At 37.9% G+C, this 20,884-nt stretch overlaps 1 protein-coding gene across 3 annotated transcripts in view; it reads right to left on the minus strand.

Moving 5' to 3' along the window:
- LOC137237099 (succinate--CoA ligase [ADP/GDP-forming] subunit alpha, mitochondrial-like) overlaps window positions 1-10,222 on the minus strand; it is a 94,160-nt gene extending 83,938 nt beyond the window's left edge. The window contains exons 1-4 of one of the 3 annotated variants that reach the window (XM_067760347.1): window positions 10,050-10,222; window positions 9,723-9,974; window positions 6,818-7,020; window positions 6,105-6,179 (exon numbers count right to left, since the gene is read on the minus strand). In XM_067760347.1, the coding sequence (XP_067616448.1) occupies window positions 6,105-6,177 (73 nt within the window). In that variant the 5' untranslated portion in view covers window positions 6,178-6,179; window positions 6,818-7,020; window positions 9,723-9,974; window positions 10,050-10,222. Of the gene's footprint in view, window positions 1-6,104; window positions 6,180-6,817; window positions 7,021-9,722 lie in introns of all 3 variants that reach the window. The other 2 variants (XM_067760351.1, XM_067760348.1) reach the window with 2 other exon arrangements.
- Window positions 10,223-20,884: the final 10,662 nt, after the last annotated feature.

Raw genomic sequence — 20,884 nt, forward strand, 5'->3', positions numbered from 1 at the left:
AATTGCGAAAAGTTTCTTATCTGAACAATCGGTTGTATGAGATATATACTATATATACAACCGATCTCTATGATTTTTTCAGACAACAATATATGCTATATAAGTAAATATTCGGTGAAATTTGAAGCTTCTAGCTGTTAAAATGGGGCTAAAATTTGCGAAAATATATATATATATACTATATATATATACTATATATATATACTATATATACCACCATATATATACTATATATACCACCGATCTTTATGATTTTTTCAGACAACAATATATGCTATATACGTAAGCATTCGCTGAAATTTGAAGCCTCTAGCTCTTAAAATAGGGCAGTAATTACGAAAAGTTCCTTATCTGAACAATCGGTTGTGGGGGATATATACTATATATACGACCGATCTCATAAATTTTTTCAGGCAACAATATGTGCAATATACGAAAGTATATGGTGAAGTTTGAAGCTTCAATCTGTTAAATTGGGTAAGATATTACAAAAATCCTCTTTTTCTGAAAAATCGGTTGTATGGAGGATATATGCTATAGTGGTCCGATCCGGTCGGTTCCGACAAATGTCTAATCGGACACCCAAATACACCTGCTCACCAAATTTTATCAAGATATCTCAAAAATTGAGGGACTAGTTTGCATACAAACAGACAGACGGACAGACGGACATGGCTAAATCAACTCAGCTCTTCAACCTGATTATTTCGGTATACTTAATGGTGGGTCTATCTATTTTCCTTTAAGGACTTACAATTTTCGGTTTCGTGACGAAATTAATATACCATTTCATTTTCATGAAAGGTATAAAAATAGGTAGGTAATCTGTGTGAGGATGCAATGCTTCACGTTTTTTGTGGTCTGCATGTAAAAACTATGGCTACGAATCACGTATTTCAAAAATATATGACGTAAACGTAACTATTTGATGAAATTTGATGAATCTTGAAGCTTCTAGCCGTAAAAAAGGGGTCAATATGACAGTTTATATGAAGTATATAATATATATACCACCGATCTCTATGATTTTTTCAGACAACAATATATGCTATATACGAAAGCATTTTGTGAAATTTGAAGCTTCTAACTGTTAAAACGGGGCAGAAATTGCGCAAAGTTTCTTATCTGAACAATCGGTTGTATGAGATATATACTATTTATACCACCGATCTCAATGATTTTTTCAGACATGAATATATGCTATATACGTAAGCAATCAGTGAAATTTGAAGCTTATAGCTGTTAAAATGGGGTAGAAATTGCGAAAAGCTTCTTATCTGAACAATCGGTTGTATGAGATATATACTATATATACAACCGATCTCTATGATTTTTTCAGACAACAATATATGCTATATAAGTAAATATTCGGTGAAATTTGAAGCTTCTAGCTGTTAAAATGGGGCTAAAATTTGCGAATATATATATATATATACTATATATATATATACTATATATACCACCATATATATACTATATATACCACCGATCTTTATGATTTTTTCAGACAACAATATATGCTATATACGTAAGCATTCGCTGAAATTTGAAGCCTCTAGCTCTTAAAATAGGGCAGTAATTACGAAAAGTTCCTTATCTGAACAATCGGTTGTGGGGGATATATACTATATATACGACCGATCTCATAAATTTTTTCAGGCAACAATATGTGCAATATACGAAAGTATATGGTGAAGTTTGAAGCTTCAATCTGTTAAATTGGGTAAGATATTACAAAAATCCTCTTTTTCTGAAAAATCGGTTGTATGGAGGATATATGCTATAGTGGTCCGATCCGGTCGGTTCCGACAAATGTCTAATCGGACACCCAAATACACCTGCTCACCAAATTTTATCAAGATATCTCAAAAATTGAGGGACTAGTTTGCATACAAACAGACAGACGGACAGACGGACAGACGGACATGGCTAAATCAACTCAGCTCTTCAACCTGATTATTTCGGTATACTTAATGGTGGGTCTATCTATTTTCCTTTAAGGACTTACAATTTTCGGTTTCGTGACGAAATTAATATACCATTTCATTTTCATGAAAGGTATAAAAATAGGTAGGTAATCTGTGTGAGGATGCAATGCTTCACGTTTTTTGTGGTCTGCATGTAAAAACTATGGCTACGAATCACGTATTTCAAAAATATATGACGTAAACGTAACTATTTGATGAAATTTGATGAATCTTGAAGCTTCTAGCCGTAAAAAAGGGGTCAATATGACAGTTTATATGAAGTATATAATATATATACCACCGATCTCTATGATTTTTTCAGACAACAATATATGCTATATACGAAAGCATTTTGTGAAATTTGAAGCTTCTAACTGTTAAAACGAGGCAGAAATTGCGCAAAGTTTCTTATCTGAACAATCGGTTGTATGAGATATATACTATTTATACCACCGATCTCAATGATTTTTTCAGACATCAATATATGCTATATACGTAAGCAATCAGTGAAATTTGAAGCTTATAGCTGTTAAAATGGGGTAGAAATTGCGAAAAGTTTCTTATCTGAACAATCGGTTGTATGAGATATATACTATATATACAACCGATCTCTATGATTTTTTCAGACAACAATATATGCTATATACGTAAGCAATCAGTGAAATTTGAAGCTTATAGCTGTTAAAATGGGGTAGAAATTGCGAAAAGTTTCTTATCTGAACAATCGGTTGTATGAGATATATACTATATATACAACCGATCTCTGTGATTTTTTCAGACAACAATATATGCTATATAAGTAAATATTCGGTGAAATTTGAAGCTTCTAGCTGTTAAAATGGAGCTAAAATTTGCGAAAATATATATATATATATATATATATATATATATATACTATATATACCACCATATATATACTATATATACCACCGATCTTTATGATTTTTTCAGACAACAATATATGCTATATACGTAAGCATTCGCTGAAATTTGAAGCCTCTAGCTCTTAAAATAGGGCAGTAATTACGAAAAGTTCCTTATCTGAACAATCGGTTGTGGGGGATATATACTATATATACGACCGATCTCATAAATTTTTTCAGGCAACAATATGTGCAATATACGAAAGTATATGGTGAAGTTTGAAGCTTCAATCTGTTAAATTGGGTAAGATATTACAAAAATCCTCTTTTTCTGAAAAATCGGTTGTATGGAGGATATATGCTATAGTGGTCCGATCCGGTCGGTTCCGACAAATGTCTAATCGGACACCCAAATACACCTGCTCACCAAATTTTATCAAGATATCTCAAAAATTGAGGGACTAGTTTGCATACAAACAGACAGACGGACAGACGGACAGACGGACAGACGGACATGGCTAAATCAACTCAGCTCTTCAACCTGATTATTTCGGTATACTTAATGGTGGGTCTATCTATTTTCCTTTAAGGACTTACAATTTTCGGTTTCGTGACGAAATTAATATACCATTTCATTTTCATGAAAGGTATAAAAATAAATATAAGGCGCGATAACCTCCGAAGAGATCTAAGGCCGAGCTTCTCTTCCAATTTGCGTCGTGCTCCTCTTGATTTTCCCTACAAATTGGCCGGACGGGACCTACATGATTTTATGCCGACTCCGAACGGCATGGCAGATGAGTTTTCACTGAGAGCTTTTCATGGCAGAAATACACCCGGAGCGCTTGCCAAACACTGCCGAGGGGCGACCCCGCTTAGAAAAATTTTCTTCTAATTGAAAAACCTTATTTCTAAAATTTTTGATGTTGCTTTGCCCGGGGTTTGAACCCAGGGCATCCGGTGTGTATATATTAATTCAATATTATCTTTGCCTCTTATTGGTAAAGTAACAGTCTTTGCTCATGACATTGCCATCGCATATGGATCGAAAAATGAATTTAATCTTTTTGCTGATATTAATCACGATGTTTACCTTTTAAGATCTTGGTTCGCAAGGCATAAGCTCGTGGTAAGCAGCAAAACGAAGTTGATGTATTTCAACCTTTGCGGGAAGGAAATACCTCATTAAAACGAGGTTGTCTTTCATAGTTCTATATGTATGCGGCATAGTTTGTGTTCAACTACTTGTACTCAAAATAACAAAACTGTAAGTTTTGATGAGAAAATAAGTTGTGACAGTAAATGTTTTGAGATCGAAGTCTCCTCTAATTTCAAATATTTGGGTGTTATATTCGATCAAAATCTAAGTTGGTCATCGCATATTTCTGCAATGAAATCTTATATGTTATCAGCTCTTCGTTCTTTCTATAACTTAAAAAACTGTGTTCCAATAGAATATTGTTATTGGTGTATCATGGACTAATCCATTCAAAATTACAATGCGGAGTCAGTTGTTGGGGTGGTGCCTACGCTAGTAAGATCCATCCGCTTTTAATCCTACAGAAGTATCTAATCCGAAGAATATGTAAAGCTGGTCGTTTAACACACTCTATGGAGCTATTCAAAAAATTAAATATTCTTCCTGTGCGGCACTTATACTATTTTAAAGTTTTAAAAATTTGTTTATAAGGAGCGGGTATACGCAAAGCCCAATATACAACCTTTACAATCTGAGAAATAAGACGTTATCTCAAACAAAAGTCCCTAGCTTTCGCACCGCACTTTTTCGTAACTTCTACACCATCGTATCACGTAATCTATATAACAAACTACCTGCTGAGATACGACTCATTAGAAGGTTAGCAGCGTTTCTGAGGGAAGTGAAACAGTGGCTACTTGGTTTCAATCATGAGGGCATTGAAACTCTTTTGAGACCTAAAATATAAGTATCTGTGTCCATTAGCATCGATGTTTTTTTTCTTTTTTCTTTTTCCATTTGATGAAAGTACCTTGACATCTCTAATTTTGAATTTGTTTGTTTTCCTTATACATATTTATATCTTTTCAATTGTAAGCAATTAGTTATAATTTGTTAATATTATGCGCCCCACAAGCATTTATAATACTAAACGAATGAAATGGCATTTCCTGTGCTCTTTGAATGAGCATTTAATGTCATTATCTATTTTCTTATTTGTATTTTTATTTCATATTGTAATACTCTAGAAATTGTAAATATTTACGAGAAAATAAAGATTATACAATACAATACAATACAATACAATACAATACTGTCTTTGTAAAACGACTCTGTGCCCCTTATGGTACTAGCTGAACTTGTTAGTGATAGTCTACGCTTTTTACGGGCATTGAAATAGCGGTTGTAAAGCTTTCCCGAGGGTTTTTACCACGGCAACAAAAATATGTAGCCTATTAAACATTGAATAAAAAAATATTACAAAAATAATTGAAAACTGACGAAGTCGAAGTTCGAATGAAATCGAAACTACATATATCCAGCTTTAGATTTTATCAAAATAGCTCTCAAATCCTTATAAATGTATAAATAAATAAAGCTGTCCATTAAAAAAGGGTTACTTTGCCGGGCGAAATCTAATGCAACGTAGCAGTTTTTTGACCAAAATTTATCATATTCAAGTGTACATAAGGAACGACCTAATGTACAATTATGTTCACAAAAATAGCAGTCACAACTTTTTAAACATTTTTTCGGTTATTAATTGAATAAATGTTATACCGAAAACTGAACGAAGTAACTTTTAAAACGTGTTTGAAAAAAGTAGGAAATTTTAGACGTTTTTGACAATATTAATAAAAATTCAAAAATTTTTACTAGACATTTTCAGAAATAATAAAAGTCAACATTGATTTTTAGATTTTTTTCAATAATTTTGACTGCTTTTTTTTGTGATCACAGGTATACATACAGACACTGAAAATAATACCTGTGAATTAAGACCCCAATTTCGAAGAATTGGAGACTCCAACTTACATCCAGCGAATTCTGAAAACTTTTTTGCATGCATTTAATAAAAGATGAATTTTATATCAAAGCCGATATGCATTGGTCCCGACCCCCTCAGATTTTGATGAAAGTTTGCATAGAGGTACATTTTACCTATACAAACACAACCTTAGTTTTAGAAATAGCATTTTTCCCAATTTCTTGCCATCCAATGCCGGCTTCTGTGTTACAGTAGGTCCATTTATATGCAATTACAACATTAAAAAAAATTATTATAAAGTAACTTACATTGTAGTTTAGAAAATGTGTTTTCCAGCCCCCACACCTTCAGGAGATTTAAGAGATTGTCGGGTTCTGCCATTTCTGAAAAATTTTAAGTTTTTAAAATTATAATTTTCACTCTTACAGCTACGAACACGAAAATAGCAGTAAATTTTACTAACGAATTTCATCATTTATTTTCTACTTCCATGAAATGTGTAACTCAATCTATGCAAACCATTTTCAAAAATGTTTGCGAAAAAATACAAAAATTCGGGAAGTGTTTAAAAATATGCATGCGATATTTTAAAACGCGTCTCTGGGTACCACTATATATTTTTAGCGCTCGGCCGCTGTCCTAGCACATTACTATAAACGCCACATTGGCTTTACGAGGAGCTAAAATGCCCTATGCGATGGCGTCTTCAATCCGACGATGATTCTGCATACAAAACAAAACATGTCAATTTTTTCATAAATGCGTCTAATAGGCTATTAACCAGAAAAATGCATAACTGACATTGCACGTTTTGCACTATCACCCACGATACGATATGTACATGCATACATATTTACAATTTGTGAAGCAAGCAATGGTCTCACTACATACATACATACATATGTAAGTACATATTACAGACGCCTTCGCATAACGATATTTTCGCTCCTAGCAACTTATTATTAAATCACTTCACTTCTTAGATTTATTTTAAAATAAACACATTTCACAAAATACTTACATTTTCTACTTATTTTCACTAATTTATAACATTAATGATCGCCATTCATTGTTAAGAATTTCCATTTAAGTAAGGGAACAATCGTTGTCAACTAGATTGAATATTTTTTGCATCAAAATATTCCAAAAGATGTAACTTTTCGTCTTCGGAATTTAATCGTTTCTTAACTTCCTTACAATGGCAAATGTCGGTAGAAGTTTGGGCTTTGGTGGTAGAAGTGGTAGAAAATGAAAGTTAGCTAAAAAGTTGGTAGATCTACCAATAAAGTGGGAAAGTCCGTGCACTGGGTTTGTGCCTCCGATTTTAGGTACACCCTGTTCTGTAGCTAGTTATTTAACCACTGCCGCTAGATGGGTCGCCTAAGCATTATCTAAGTGAGGATAAGCGTTTTTTTCCGCGTATATGTAGACGTATATACGTATAAAAAAAAAAACACGGCTTATATTCGTTTAAAAAAATAGTAAATGTGCTGAAATCCTCTTGTAACCATCTACATATATGTGCAGCGGCTACTTATGCATTGCATGTACCTAATGAATTATGAGGCTATACTCTGCGACTTATGGCCCCATTTTCATAGTACTACCGGAAGTTGGATTATGTCTACATGTTTTGGAATATTATCACAGTTAGCTTCCCAATAACTTAAAATCTCTTCTTGAAAATGTTGAAATCGTTATTGACTCTTAAGAAATATGCTTCCTGCTCTGCTCTGAATAACGGTCTTAAGCGAAATGCTACAGAACTTTAAATGTATAAGCTGCCAAGGTGTGGTGGCATTCGCTGATGTCTTGGCAGACATTGTTAGGGGTAAGTTTCTGGCTACCTTGGGTGATATTACGTAGGGGTACTTCGGTAAACCCTAGTAAAACGGAACGAGGAAATACGAAATTCCTGAATTCTGGTCATCCGCAATTGATGGATTACCGCTGATCCTGTCTGACAGGGTTACTGTCAGTACGGAATTAGGAGGTCTGCTGGCCACTTGTAGTCTTCTAAGACGACCGCCCGCGAGTAATGAAGTATTTGGCTTCAAGAAGTGTGTGCTCCTATCTCTGGTCTCAATGAGGATGTTCTTGTCTTTTCACAATGGCATCCGATTCGATAAATATGTGTTCTATCACACATATAATCAGGTTTTGATGTATGAATCACTTTGTATCCTTAGCTTTGTTAAGCAGAGAGGACTTGGCTTTCTGTGCAAACACTATGGGAGCGGGGCTATCTCGAACAGCATCTTCTCACTGAATTTTTTCTTTTCTCTCTGGATCTTTCTTTATCACGATTGTGGGCAGTGAATTTAAAGGGTAATTTATGGCGGTATCTGTCCACTTCTTAGTCGTGCAGCAGTCTTCAATGAATTTTTTCGCTACAGATTGTTTGATCCGAACCCGAAGTCTATAACTTTCATCATTGTTTTCAAAACAGAAAGTGTTAAATTAATTTTTACGAAATAAGCAACTAATTAGTGGTACTTTTTGCCTGTATTACTTATGAAAACGACTTTTGCTCTTCTCCTTACCCTTGAAATTTATAATTATTTCTGCAGAAAGAATGAAAAGATATCGGCTACTATTGTTTCGTATTTATATCGCGCAAAGACCGTCTATTATGTGCCCCATTTTCAATGAAGAGGCTGGAACTTTCACAAAAAAATACAAGTTTTATAATGCAAGTAAACTTATTCTGATAATTTTTTCTTTCTTTTGTGGAACGGTCCCCTGATCGTCTGAATTAACACGAAAAGCTTTTGATACGGTCAACCACGGCATGCTACTGCGAGACTTGGAAGGGTCCTCCCTTCATCCAAGTCTCAAAAGGTGGACCGAAAATTATCTGTCTGGCCCGCAAGCATCGGTTCAATTCAGAAAAATATCATCTAAGCCCAGAATAATTAAGCAAGGGGTACCACAAGGTGGTGTCCTATCCCCGCTTTTGTATAACTTCTACATATCGAAACCACCTTCACCACCAGAAGGAGTCACTATCATTTCCTACGCCGATGAGTGCACAACAATGGCCAGTCCCAGGCAAACATATCGATGAATCCTACGCCGATGACTGCACAATAATTGCCACACATTTTGATGCGCTTTGTAATAAAATAAACAGCTATCTTCCTGATCTCTCCACTTTTTTCGGCTCACGAAACCTGACATTGTCACCGACCAAATCATCGGCGACCTTATTTACAACATGGACACGGCAAATGTCAACCATATTGGACATCCGCGTCGATAGCACCACGCTACGGACTGTCTTACACCCCAAAATCTTGTGTGTGACGTCGATCAGGATCTACATTTTGGAGAGCATGCAACCGCAATTGTACCTAAAACTCAGATCCGTAATAAAATTCTTAAATCTCTTGCCGGCAGCACTTGGGGCAAAGATAAAGAAACGCTGATTACCACTTACAAAGCAGTTGGCCGGCCGATTGCGTGCTACGCGTCCCCGATATGGTCGCCAAGCATAAAGGTTACTCACTAGGAAGAAAATTCAGGCCTGCCAAAACACTGCCCTCAGAATCACAGAAATCCGGCCACATTTCCAGCAGAGGCCGCAACTCTAGCGAGAGAACGTGACGTTATAAGACAGCATTTCATAAAAATGAAATGGTGAAGATAAGTGGATACCAACTTTTCAGAGCTGATAGAAATGGCCATGGTGGTGGTGTTGCTATATACATATGTAAAATTAGTATGTCCTGTAAATTGAATCGACTAGTAAATTGTTCTGCGTTTTTTGAATTTCTTCAATCGTTACTAATAGACTATGACAACATTATCATCGCTGGAGATTTTAATAGTAACCTACTGGTGGATGCCAGTTTAAAACAAAGCTTGGAATCTCTGGGACTTTTCCCCACAAATTGTGCATACCAACGCATTTCACAAATACTAACTCTGCTCTGTTAGATTTATTTTTTGTCAATGATCTTCATAAAATGATTCACTACACGCAACTATCCGCCTCCAGCTTCTCAAAACACGACCTGATATTCATAAATTATAACTTCCAAACATCATGTAGGCCAAGTTCGTTCGCGTATCGCGATTACAGTAGTATAGATTATTATTCTCTTGCTGAATCCATAGAGTCGGTTGAATGGAGTTTGATTCGTACATTAACATCGGTTGATGACCAAACAAAGTTTCTGCAGGATAAAATAAATAAATTATTCGGTGATCACGTTCCACTAAAAATAAAAACACCTAAATACAATAATGACCTTTGGTGCAATGCTACATTAGAACACCTAATCCACTTTCGTAACCAAGCCTACTCACGGTGGAAATGGTACAAAACAGTCGAAGCGCAAAGCTGCTTAAAACAGCTCGGCTTATGCGGCAGTTACCCACCGACGTGTGCCGTACGTAAGGACGTTTGTCGTACGAAGCACGTTTGACCGAACTCTCAAGCCCGTAGGAATCAATGTGTGCGTCTGTGTACATGTACATAAGATATTTGTGTGTGTTTGTTACAGATAAGCACTGTTGCCATTGACCATTTTGCATGTATGCTTATGGAAACATCAACTTTTTCCAATTTAATTTTTGATATTGTAAAAGGCCGGAATACTATTAAATAAGTATAAATAGATTAAATATTTATAATCAGCACTTTTGCATAATTATTTCGAATTATTTTCACAATATTTCAAACTTTAATTAGGCGTTTTTGCATAAAAATGCAAACGGTCAAAAATTTGCGCACAAAAGTTTACTAGGCAACTCTGTCTAGTGAGAGAGCGATCAGCTGACACGTTGTTACGGAAAAAATCAAAATTGTTTTGATTTCTACGTTCCGGGATACGTACGTACGGGCGTTGCACGTCCGTGAGTTTTCGTTTACATTGCACACTCATAAGATAGGTCGTGTCAGCTGACACGTTTTTTCTACGTACGTTCGTGAGTAACGGCTTTACTTCAAACCAGTAGTGGAATTCACTAACTTTTTTAACGAGATTTGCCATCGCTTTATTTGCGAATCGATACCTATAACGATTTCGTTATTTAGTAACTATTTGTATCGATATTCGTTTATCGACTATCAGCTGTGTCGTTAAATAAACGGCAAGTAAATTGGCTGCGTTAAAAATCACGATATTAATATTACTGGCAATTTTAGTTAAAAAAGAAAATCGGAACTTTAATTAAATACTTTCAAACACGAAAAGCTTCTTTATTTATAAATCAAATGGCATTTGAGTACTTTGCGTACGTTTTATCACAAAATGAGGAATTACTAAGTCCATCGCCAGTGGTTCATAGAGAAGTAGATGACCCATTCCACTTGAATGCAACGGAGTTTCTAAAGCTGTACCGACTAACCTTAGACTTGGCTCATGATATTATTACTAAACTTGATGGTCAATTAAGGGGTACAAGAATAACTGCGATATCAACAGAGAAAAAAAAAATTAATACCGCATTTACTTAGCATTTGTTAAAATATGTAAAAACTTTTAAAAGCAGTTAGTATGCGGAATTTATTTATTTTTGGCACTCCTTTTGTGCTTTTCGCATTTTTTAGGTTTCGTTAAGCTGTGCTGCCACCTTTCTACTATTAAAACGAAATTTAAATGTAATTTATTTCGATTCGTTAAAACTAAGTTAGTGAATAGCACAATCGATAAGGCAAGCGACAAAATCGTTAATTAAAATCTCGACAAATCGCATCGTTATAAGTTGGTGAATTCCGCTACAGGCATGCTTAACCAACGAACCGATATCATTTCGTTACGATAATTAACGTTAATAAACGAAACAAAGTCATTTAGTTTCGTTTATTAACGTTAAGAACGTCAAATTAACGAAATGATTTTGTTTCGTTTTCTGCCATATCAAAACGAAATCAAATCGTTTATGTTGATTATTAATTTCAAACTATGCTGGCAAAGCTGATTGATGGCGGATTCATTAAAAGTGAAAGCATTAGCCAAGCTAATTGCAACTTTTCTCATGAATTTTGACAGTACGAACATTTCTCAGAGTATTTTTGACATTACCACCAACGAATTACACAAACAAATTACATGGAGTTTGTGTGTATGTCCGCTCGCTGTTACCACCTTACGGCTTCACCATGGCTATGGCATTGCCAGCACAATTCGAACATAAAGTATCACGCTTTTGTTAACGTTTTTTACGTTAACGAAAGCTTTTCGTTTCGGTTAAAAAAGAGATACAATTTATCTTGATAATTTCTTTATCGATAATATTTCGAAGTGTTTCAACGGAAACGGTGGAAATTTTTTGATAAACGATTAGCTTAACGTTAAAGGTGCGTGCACACTAAGCGGCGCGACATGTAGCGGCAGCGGCGCTTCACTTTTTTGCCTATTTGATCAACATTGCCGGTCATGGCCACGCCGCGTAGTGCTGCTGCCGCTAGGTGTGAATTGTTCCATAAGAATACATGCAAATAATATTTTGAGGCGCAGTGTAGTGCAGCTCAGTGTGGCCTTAGCTTAAGGTGCATCCCTGTTTCAAACAAAGCCATAATGTTGGCCAAGGCAAATTATTTTAAGTATAAGTTTAGTTCTGCTTTGAATACAAAAGAAAAGTGGAACAAAATCAGACAAATAGGAATTGGAAAGCCCAAAAGTGACTTGTCTCATCCCCCTGGTGTTGACATCAACGAAATAAATAATAATTTTGTAAGACTACCAAACTCAGCCGACAATGTATGTATTGATAACTACTCCGTGCGTGTTAATGTTGACACTAGCCCTCTTGAGTTTGGCTGTGTGGATAATTGTGATGTTGTCCAAGCCATACTTTCTGTGAAGCCTAACGCAATGGGGTTTGATGGTATATGTTCAAAGTTTTTAAAAGTCATTCTTCCCAAAATACTTCCCCACATTACTTACTTGGTCAGCTCAATTTTGACGACCGGTGTCTTCCCAAAATATACTGAAAAGCTGCAAAAGTAATTCCAATCCGCAAACAAAATAATGAATATCGACCAATAGACATACTCCATTTCCTCTGTAAGGTCTCTGAACGTATTGTACATCGGCAAATCGTATTGTGACGAATATTAGCAACGCTAACGAATACTATCATCTCTAAACCAACACTAAGCAGTGACATCACACATCAACAAGTCAACCATTATGTCAACACATATGTACGTACACGCAGCGGAGAGAAAACGCACAAACACATGCTTATATCTTATCTGAGATGCGCTCAAAAGTAGGCAATAATTTGTGCAAGTATCACTCACATATACACGCACATATGAGAAGCTATAAACGTAGTTATAGCTGGTAATTTAATAGCTGGTAACTAACTAGTAAATTCTAGAAATAAAACCGCCTAGATATATGCCAACGAAACCAGGCAGTATAAAAGCAGCAACAGTTGAGGCACGACAAGTCAGTTTGAGTTAAGCAAGCTATCAGTTGCGAAGTATAAGTATTATTTTCCAGTAGTCTAATAAAGACCATTTTTTGCATTATTCAATATTGGAGTTATTTACTCAACAGTTTAGTGTGTCGAACGTTAGCAGAAGATTTGAAATAAGAGGAATACCACCAAAAATTCGTTACAATTGGTGTCAGAAGAGGAATTGTTGAATAAAATCTGGAGATTTCGAATACAACTTGGACATGGCAAAGTTGAGTGAATTAAGGATTCAGCAACTGAAAAAGGAGTTGGAGAACCGTGGATTGAATACAACCGGCAATAAGATCGAACTTCAAGCACGGCTACGAGAGGTATTCGAGTTGGAAGGAATTAATGTGGACGAGTATGCCTTTTATCCTGATGTGGAAGAATCAACAACAAAAATTGAAGAGAAAAATGAAACATCGCAGACAGTTACGAGCACAGCCTTGAACATGAGTTTGGCTGCAATATCTGCACAAACATCGACAGTAACATCAATGTCGTCGCAAATGTCATCTCAACTGGAAAAACAGTAGACATATATGGCATCACAAATGGAAATACAGGAGGCACCCATTTCAGAAATGTCGACACAGATTACATCCAAGATGGAAACTCAACTGGAAGAACAAAAGACATATATGGCAACTCAACTGAAAGAACAAGAGAAACGCATCACAGTACAACTAGAAGCACAAGAGGCGCGTATATCATCAAAACTCGAAGCGCGCATGGACGAAAAAATAATGCAGTTTGAAGAAAAATTCGAGCCAAAGGTGGATGCTTTGAGAGGTCGTATACAGGAATTGCAACTTAATCGCCCTGCTGCTTCAGCGAGTAATACGAAGGTAAAAACTCCATCTTTTGACGGTTCTGTTCCTTTTCACGTCTTTAAGCCACAGTTTGAGAAGACAGCAGCAGTGAACAACTGGAATGCGGAAGATGAAGTTGCTGCACTGTTCGTGGCATTGAAAGGGGCTGCAGCGGAAATCTTACAGACGATTCCGGAGTATGAACGGAACAGTTACGAAGCATTGATGGCCACTGTCGAGAGACGTTATGGAAGCGAGCATAGAAAACAGATATACCAAATTGAGTTGCAAAACCGTTACCAAAAAGCAAATGAGACATTGCAGGAGTTTCCTTCGGATGTTGAAAAGTTGGCTCATTTGGCAAATGCGGACGCGCCCGTGGTATACAGCTGTACAACGGCACTATTATCTGTGACAGAAGAAATTCGTGAGCGAGTGGATGAAAGTTACATTGACTTCTTAACACTTCTCGACCACCCTAAAGCTTTTGATTCTGTAGACCGTACTCTGCTCTGTAGGAAGCTGGAAAACATATTTAATTTCTCTGGTCATGATGTTGCCCTTACAAGATCATATCTTGGCGAGGACTCAAGCAGTATGTATAGATGGTAAAAAGTTTGACTTCCTACATGTCTTAAGAGGCATCCCTCAAGGCTCTATCCTGGGTCCTCTGTTATTTGTTCTGTATATCAATGACTTACCCGATGTCCTTAAGTATTGTAATGTTCATATCTACGCTGATGATGTGCAGTTGTATACGTGTTGTCCTCGTGATCAAATTGGCTTGTGCAAAAATAACTTAAACCACGATTTGAATCGAATATTTTCATGGGCTACTATGAATGGCTTATGTATAAACCCGAATAAGTCAAAATGTATTGTTATTCATAGAAGGTCTTTTCCCACTAATGATTTAGAGAATGTAGTGTTTGACAATTCCTTTATAGAATACGTAGATACGGCGAAAAACTTAGGTGTAGTTTTTAACAAAACATTGGCATGGAAAGATCATATTGTTAGAACGGTTGGAAAAGTGTATGGCATGGTTCGTAAAATATGGTTAACACTGTATTTTACGCCTTTGCTTTCAAGACTACTTCTGGCTAAAGCGTACTTAATACCTACGCTACTCTATGATTGTGAGCTTTACTCAAACTGTGACTATTTGTGCAAGAACAAACTAAATGTTGTTTACAACAACATTGCTAGATATGTTGAAAAGACTTGAACACGAATCACATCATGCTGAAAGGTTGCTAAAAACTTCTTTCGAAAATCTTTTAAAAGTCAAAACACTGTCCTTCCTCCATAAATGCATACATACTGTAACGAATTTACTGCAAATCCTCTTATTTGCAACCTTCTGCTAAGTACGAATCACTAAACTGTTGAATAAATAACTCCAATCTTCAATAATGCAAAAATGGCCTTTATTAAAGTACTTCACAATAACACTTATACTTCGCTTACTGATAGCTTGCTTAACTCAACTGATTGATAGCTTAAATGAAACTAACTCTCGCGTCTCTACTGTCGCGGCCTTTTATACTTTTTGATTTCTCGTTGCATACTTCTAGGCTTTTCCATTCCAGAACTTACTAGTTAGTTATCAGCTAAAAAATCACCAGCCACAACTCCGTTTACAGCTTCTCATATGCGCGTGAGTAATACCTTCACAAATTATTGCCCTCTCTTGTGAACACCTCAGATAAGATATATGCATGTGTTTGTGCGTTGCTCCGCTGCGTGTACGTACATATGTGTAGACATAATTATTGATTCGTTTATGTAGATACATAATGATTGATTTATGGATGTGCATGATATCACTGTTTAGTATCGACTTAGGGATGACAGTACCCCTTAGTGTTGCTAATATTCGTAACAATACGAAGGAACCTGATTATCTATATCGTAAGCTTATTTTTCTGCAATCATCAAGATCGGTGCTTCTTCTTACGCACATTAGATACCGCACGCTAACCTCTGAACGCCAATTATTTGTTACTGTAATACGTCTTTGGAACTCCCTACCTACAAGTCTCCAACTCTTAAGTAATGCTCTGCAGTTCAAAAAAGGGTAACGTCATTTTTTACGACTCTTAAACTGGATCTCAAGTTGTTATTGTTAAAACGTTTATTTCTAACTCTCTTTTAATTTCTCAGTTTCTTCTTTCTTTATTTTTAAATACTATGGCGCATAATCATAGTCAAAATAAAATAGGTTTTAAATTTAAAAAAAAAACTATGTCAAAAAGCTGCAACTAAATTTGAAGTCTATTTTATTTTGACTATGATTATGCGCCTATGTATCTATAATCAGCCAAAGGTTATCATCACTACTGTCTTTTAATATTTATTAATTACTTTTCTTTAGTTTTAAGATTTATATCTAAAAATACATAAATATTTAATTATTATCTGTTATATTTAATTTAATTAAATTAATTTAATTTATTATTATAAATGTTCAATTTTTATAGCTCATGCTATTCATGACTAGCACTGTTAAATAATTTGTCAAAATTGTTGTATCAACGCATCAGATTGCTTGATGAAATGGGAGAGCGCGTGACTCAACTTCGACTTGGGAACTGTAACAGGTTAAACTCTTACCTATCCAGAATCAACCCCGACATACAAAATGTATGCCCTGCTTACAATCTGTGCTCACATGACACCAACAATCTCTTCAATTGTACGATGGAACCAACGCCTCTACCACCCCTCTCACTATGGTCCCCCCTATTAAACCTGCAAGTTTCCTCGGACTCCCGAGCAATGTCAACACCCCAAATAATATTAGATTACAAATTATTCAAAGAACTACAAAAATAAAATATATTGATAGTAGCCGTGTTTTTTTTCCAGGCGTATACGTTTCGTTTGCGCGTGAAAAAAACGCCTATCCTCGCATAGATAATACTTAGGAGACCCATCTAGCGGCAGTGGTTAAACAACTAGGTACAGCACAGAGTGTACCGAAAAGCGGATACACAACCCTCTGTTGTATTTCTGTGTATAACATATAGCTGAATCAGTTGTGATAAATAGTGGACGAGCATAGAATTAGTGCAGAGGGTGAAACGTAAGCCGTATTTTTTTACACGCGTATACGTTTCTTTTGCGCGTGAAAAAAACGCCTATCCTCGCTTAGATAATGCTTAGGAGACCCATCTAGCGGCAATGGTTAAACAACTAGCTACAGCACACGGTGTACCGAAAAGCGGAGACACAACCTTCTGTTGTATTTCTTTGTATAACATATTTTTTTTATTTTAATAATATTACTTTATTTGCAATCTGCCATGTTAACATTCATCAAATGTGATAAATTTAACAAGTAGCTGAGTATAAAAATAAATATAAAACATATTTCATGCAGTATTACTTCAATTCAATTTTTGGTTTTTTAACAATTATGGCATATATATTTGGTATACATGTGTAGATATGTATGAGCATAAATACTTATTTTCTAAAAGGCAAATCAAGGACGTTAAATCATTTTGTTTCTTCACTATCATCTAATAAGCATATTGCAAGGGTATTGCTGTGATCGCTTAGTTTGAAGTTCAAGTATCTATTGGATAGCCTTCTCACCTCTTCCTTGACATAGGGAATTTCAAGGTCACTATGTATACTTTCGTTTTTAAAAAACCATGGCGCATTTAGTATCATTCTAAATGTCTTTGATTGGTATCGCTGCAGAATTTCGATATTGGAATTGGCAACCGTGCCCCACAGCTGTATACCGTATGTCCAGACTGGTTTTAAACGCATTCCCAAGGCAGTCGGTTCTATGTACCGGAGCGACTCGGGATTTTTCCCGACCAAGGACTGTAATTTCAGTGTGACCCCATTTAATTTGTTGCGTCCCTCCCACAAATTGTCATCCTCCCAGCAGCTCCTGCAGCAGGACTGCTCCATATTCTCTTACTCCGGGAAGGCATCGAATCCAATCCGGGTTCGTCTCCTGACCCCGGTCCTGAGAAATGATTTTGCTGCATCTGTCGGAAAAGAATCTTTTTAGGACGGTCATACTCTGTTCAGTGTGTCTCGTGCAAGGGATGGTTGCATCGGACAGGTTGTTCTGGGCTTGATCCCAAAACCCGACGTCCACGTAACTTTTATAAATCTTTTGTGACTCCTTGCTGTTCACGCCTAAGGGCGTCCCGTAGTCTACGCCTAAGCGCCCCCCCCCCCACTACCTTCCAGCAGCCCCGCTGCTCAGCAAACCACAACAAGTACCCGCTGCTGCGCGCGCCCCACGGCGCCAACAACTCAAACAGCTGCTACCACTCATAACTATTACCTTCGTAGTAGAGTCGGTAGCAATGCTGAGCATCAGCCCCTGCCCCCGTCTTCTGCCCCCTCTTTTCCGGCAGCAATCGTGCAGGTCAGGGAAACAGACTCTTAGTCCCTACCTCCGTTTGCACCGTTTGCCAGCACATAATATATAGGTTTGCGACATCCGCCCAATGCAGCTCCTGCCTTGGGTGGTGCCACTTTCCTAGATGTTCTGGTCTCCGCGACGGCAAACCCCCCGACGGGTTTCATCGCACCATGTTGCCAGGTCGCAAACCCAAATCATTCGGGTACCCCAATGCTTGCCCAAGGAAACCCAGTCCCAGGGCCACAACAGCAATTGCGTCCTGGCCTTGCACAACCCAGGCGTAGTCACCCGTCACTTACCCCGAGATTGGCGGCGTCTCCCCTTATGCACTTCAGAATTCTGCAGTTAAACTGTAATGGACTAACTGGGAAGATTACGGAGATAGTCGATTTCATGAAGCGGCACAACATCCGCATTGCTGCGATTCAAGAGACTAAACTCACAGCAAGATCTCCATTGCATACCTGCTCTTGGTATAATGTCCACAGGAAAGACCGCGAGAGCGGAAATGGAGGCGGCCTCGGGTTTATCATACACCACTCTGTGCAATATTATATATTTGATCCTGGCATGGACCGCAGGGACAATGCCTTAGAACGTCAAGGCCTATCTGTCCGGTCAGGCGATGCAAACCTCGAAAACATCAACATCTACATCCCTCCTGCCACCTGTTGCCCCAGTGGATACCGCCCTAATATCAGAGCCTTACTCACTGGCAACAATCGCATTATCTTAGGCGATTTCAATGCCCATCACGATCTATGGCATTCAAACTTGCGGGCGGACAGTAGGGGTGAGATGTTGGCGGATCAAATAGAGGAAACGACGTTCTGCACAATAAACGGATACGCCCCCACACGTATGGTAGGAAGCTGTCACAGCTCGCCAGATATCTCAATCGTGAGCGCAGAACTCGTAAACTGCGTCAACTGGCAGCCGATGGTAACTTTGGCATCTGACCACCTGCCCATACTTATTTCGCTCGAGCGTACCACCGACTTCATCGTCACCGAAAAACGCACTTTAATAAACTTCAAAAAAGGAAAGTGGGAAGAATATAAATCTTTTACGTACAACCGCTTTGCTTCCCTCCCTATCCCGACTGATGCCCGCCAAGGGGAGCGTGCCTTCCGTAAGGTCATTGAATCCGCCTCGGCACGTTTCATTGCCGCCGAGAGAATTCCCGAAATCCGGCCCCACTTCCCGGCGGAGGCCGCAAACTTAGCGAGAGAACGTGACCTTATAAGACAGCTTGATCCAGGCGACCCCCAAATAAGGGATATAAACCAACGCATCAGATTGCTTGTGGACGAACACAAGCGGGCGAAATGGGAGGAGCACCTAAGAGGTTGTAACCTCTCTACCGGTGTGGGTAAACTTTGGTCCACCGTAAAGTCCCTATCGAATTCGACTAAGCACAAAGACAAAGATTCCATCGCCTTTGGCGACAAAGTGCTGTCGGATGCGAAAAAATGCGCGAGCGCTTTCTGCCGACAATATATAATGCATTCTACGGTCGACAAAGATAGACGGAGAGCCAATAGACACGCACATAAACACAAATTCAGCGCGTCACCAATCACCATCACCGCTAAAGAGGTTGAGAACGCCATTGGTCGCGCTAAACCATCCAAAGCAGTGGGCCCAGACGGCATAGCCATGCCGATGCTTAAAAGCCTAGGGAAAGAGGGTTTCAAATATTTAGCGCATGTCTTCAACCTGTCTCTTTCCACCTTTGTCATACCCGAGAAATAGAAAATGGCCAAGGTGGTCCCGCTAATAAAGCCTGGGAAACCAGCTAACATAGGTGAGTCGTATCGTCCGATATCTCTCCTATCGCCAGTAGCAAAGACGCTTGAAGCCATCTTGCTCCCTTATTTCCAAGCAAATTTGCAGCTAGCCTCTCATCAGCATGGCTTCAGAAAACTCCATAGCACTACCACCGCGCTAAATGCCATTAGCACCCAGATAAATTGCGGTTTAAATCAATACCCCCACCATAGAACAGTACTCGTAGCGCTAGACCTATCAAAAGCTTTTGATACGGTCAACCATGGCTCGTTACTGCAAAACCTGTAAGGGTCTACCCTTCCCCCATGTCTCAAAAGGTGGACCGCAAATTATCTGGGTGGTCGGCAGGCATCGGTGCAATTTAGAAACGAAACATCAAAACCAAGGAGAATTAAACAAGGGGACCCACAGGGTGGTGTCCTATCCCCACTTTTGTTTAATTTCTACATATCTAAGCTACCTTCACCATCTAAGCTACCTTTCCTACGCCGATGACTGCACAATAATGGCCACAGGCCCAGGACCAAAGATCGATGCGCTATGCAATAAAATAAACGGCTACCTCCCTGATCTCTCCAGTTTTTTCGCCTCGCGAAACCTGGCATTATCACCGACTAAATCGTCCGCGACCTTATTTACAACATGGACGTCCCAAATGTCGACCATTTTG

Source organism: Eurosta solidaginis, chromosome 1 (genome assembly GCF_040869045.1).
Source record: "Eurosta solidaginis isolate ZX-2024a chromosome 1, ASM4086904v1, whole genome shotgun sequence".
Classification (NCBI taxonomy): domain Eukaryota; kingdom Metazoa; phylum Arthropoda; class Insecta; order Diptera; family Tephritidae; genus Eurosta; species Eurosta solidaginis.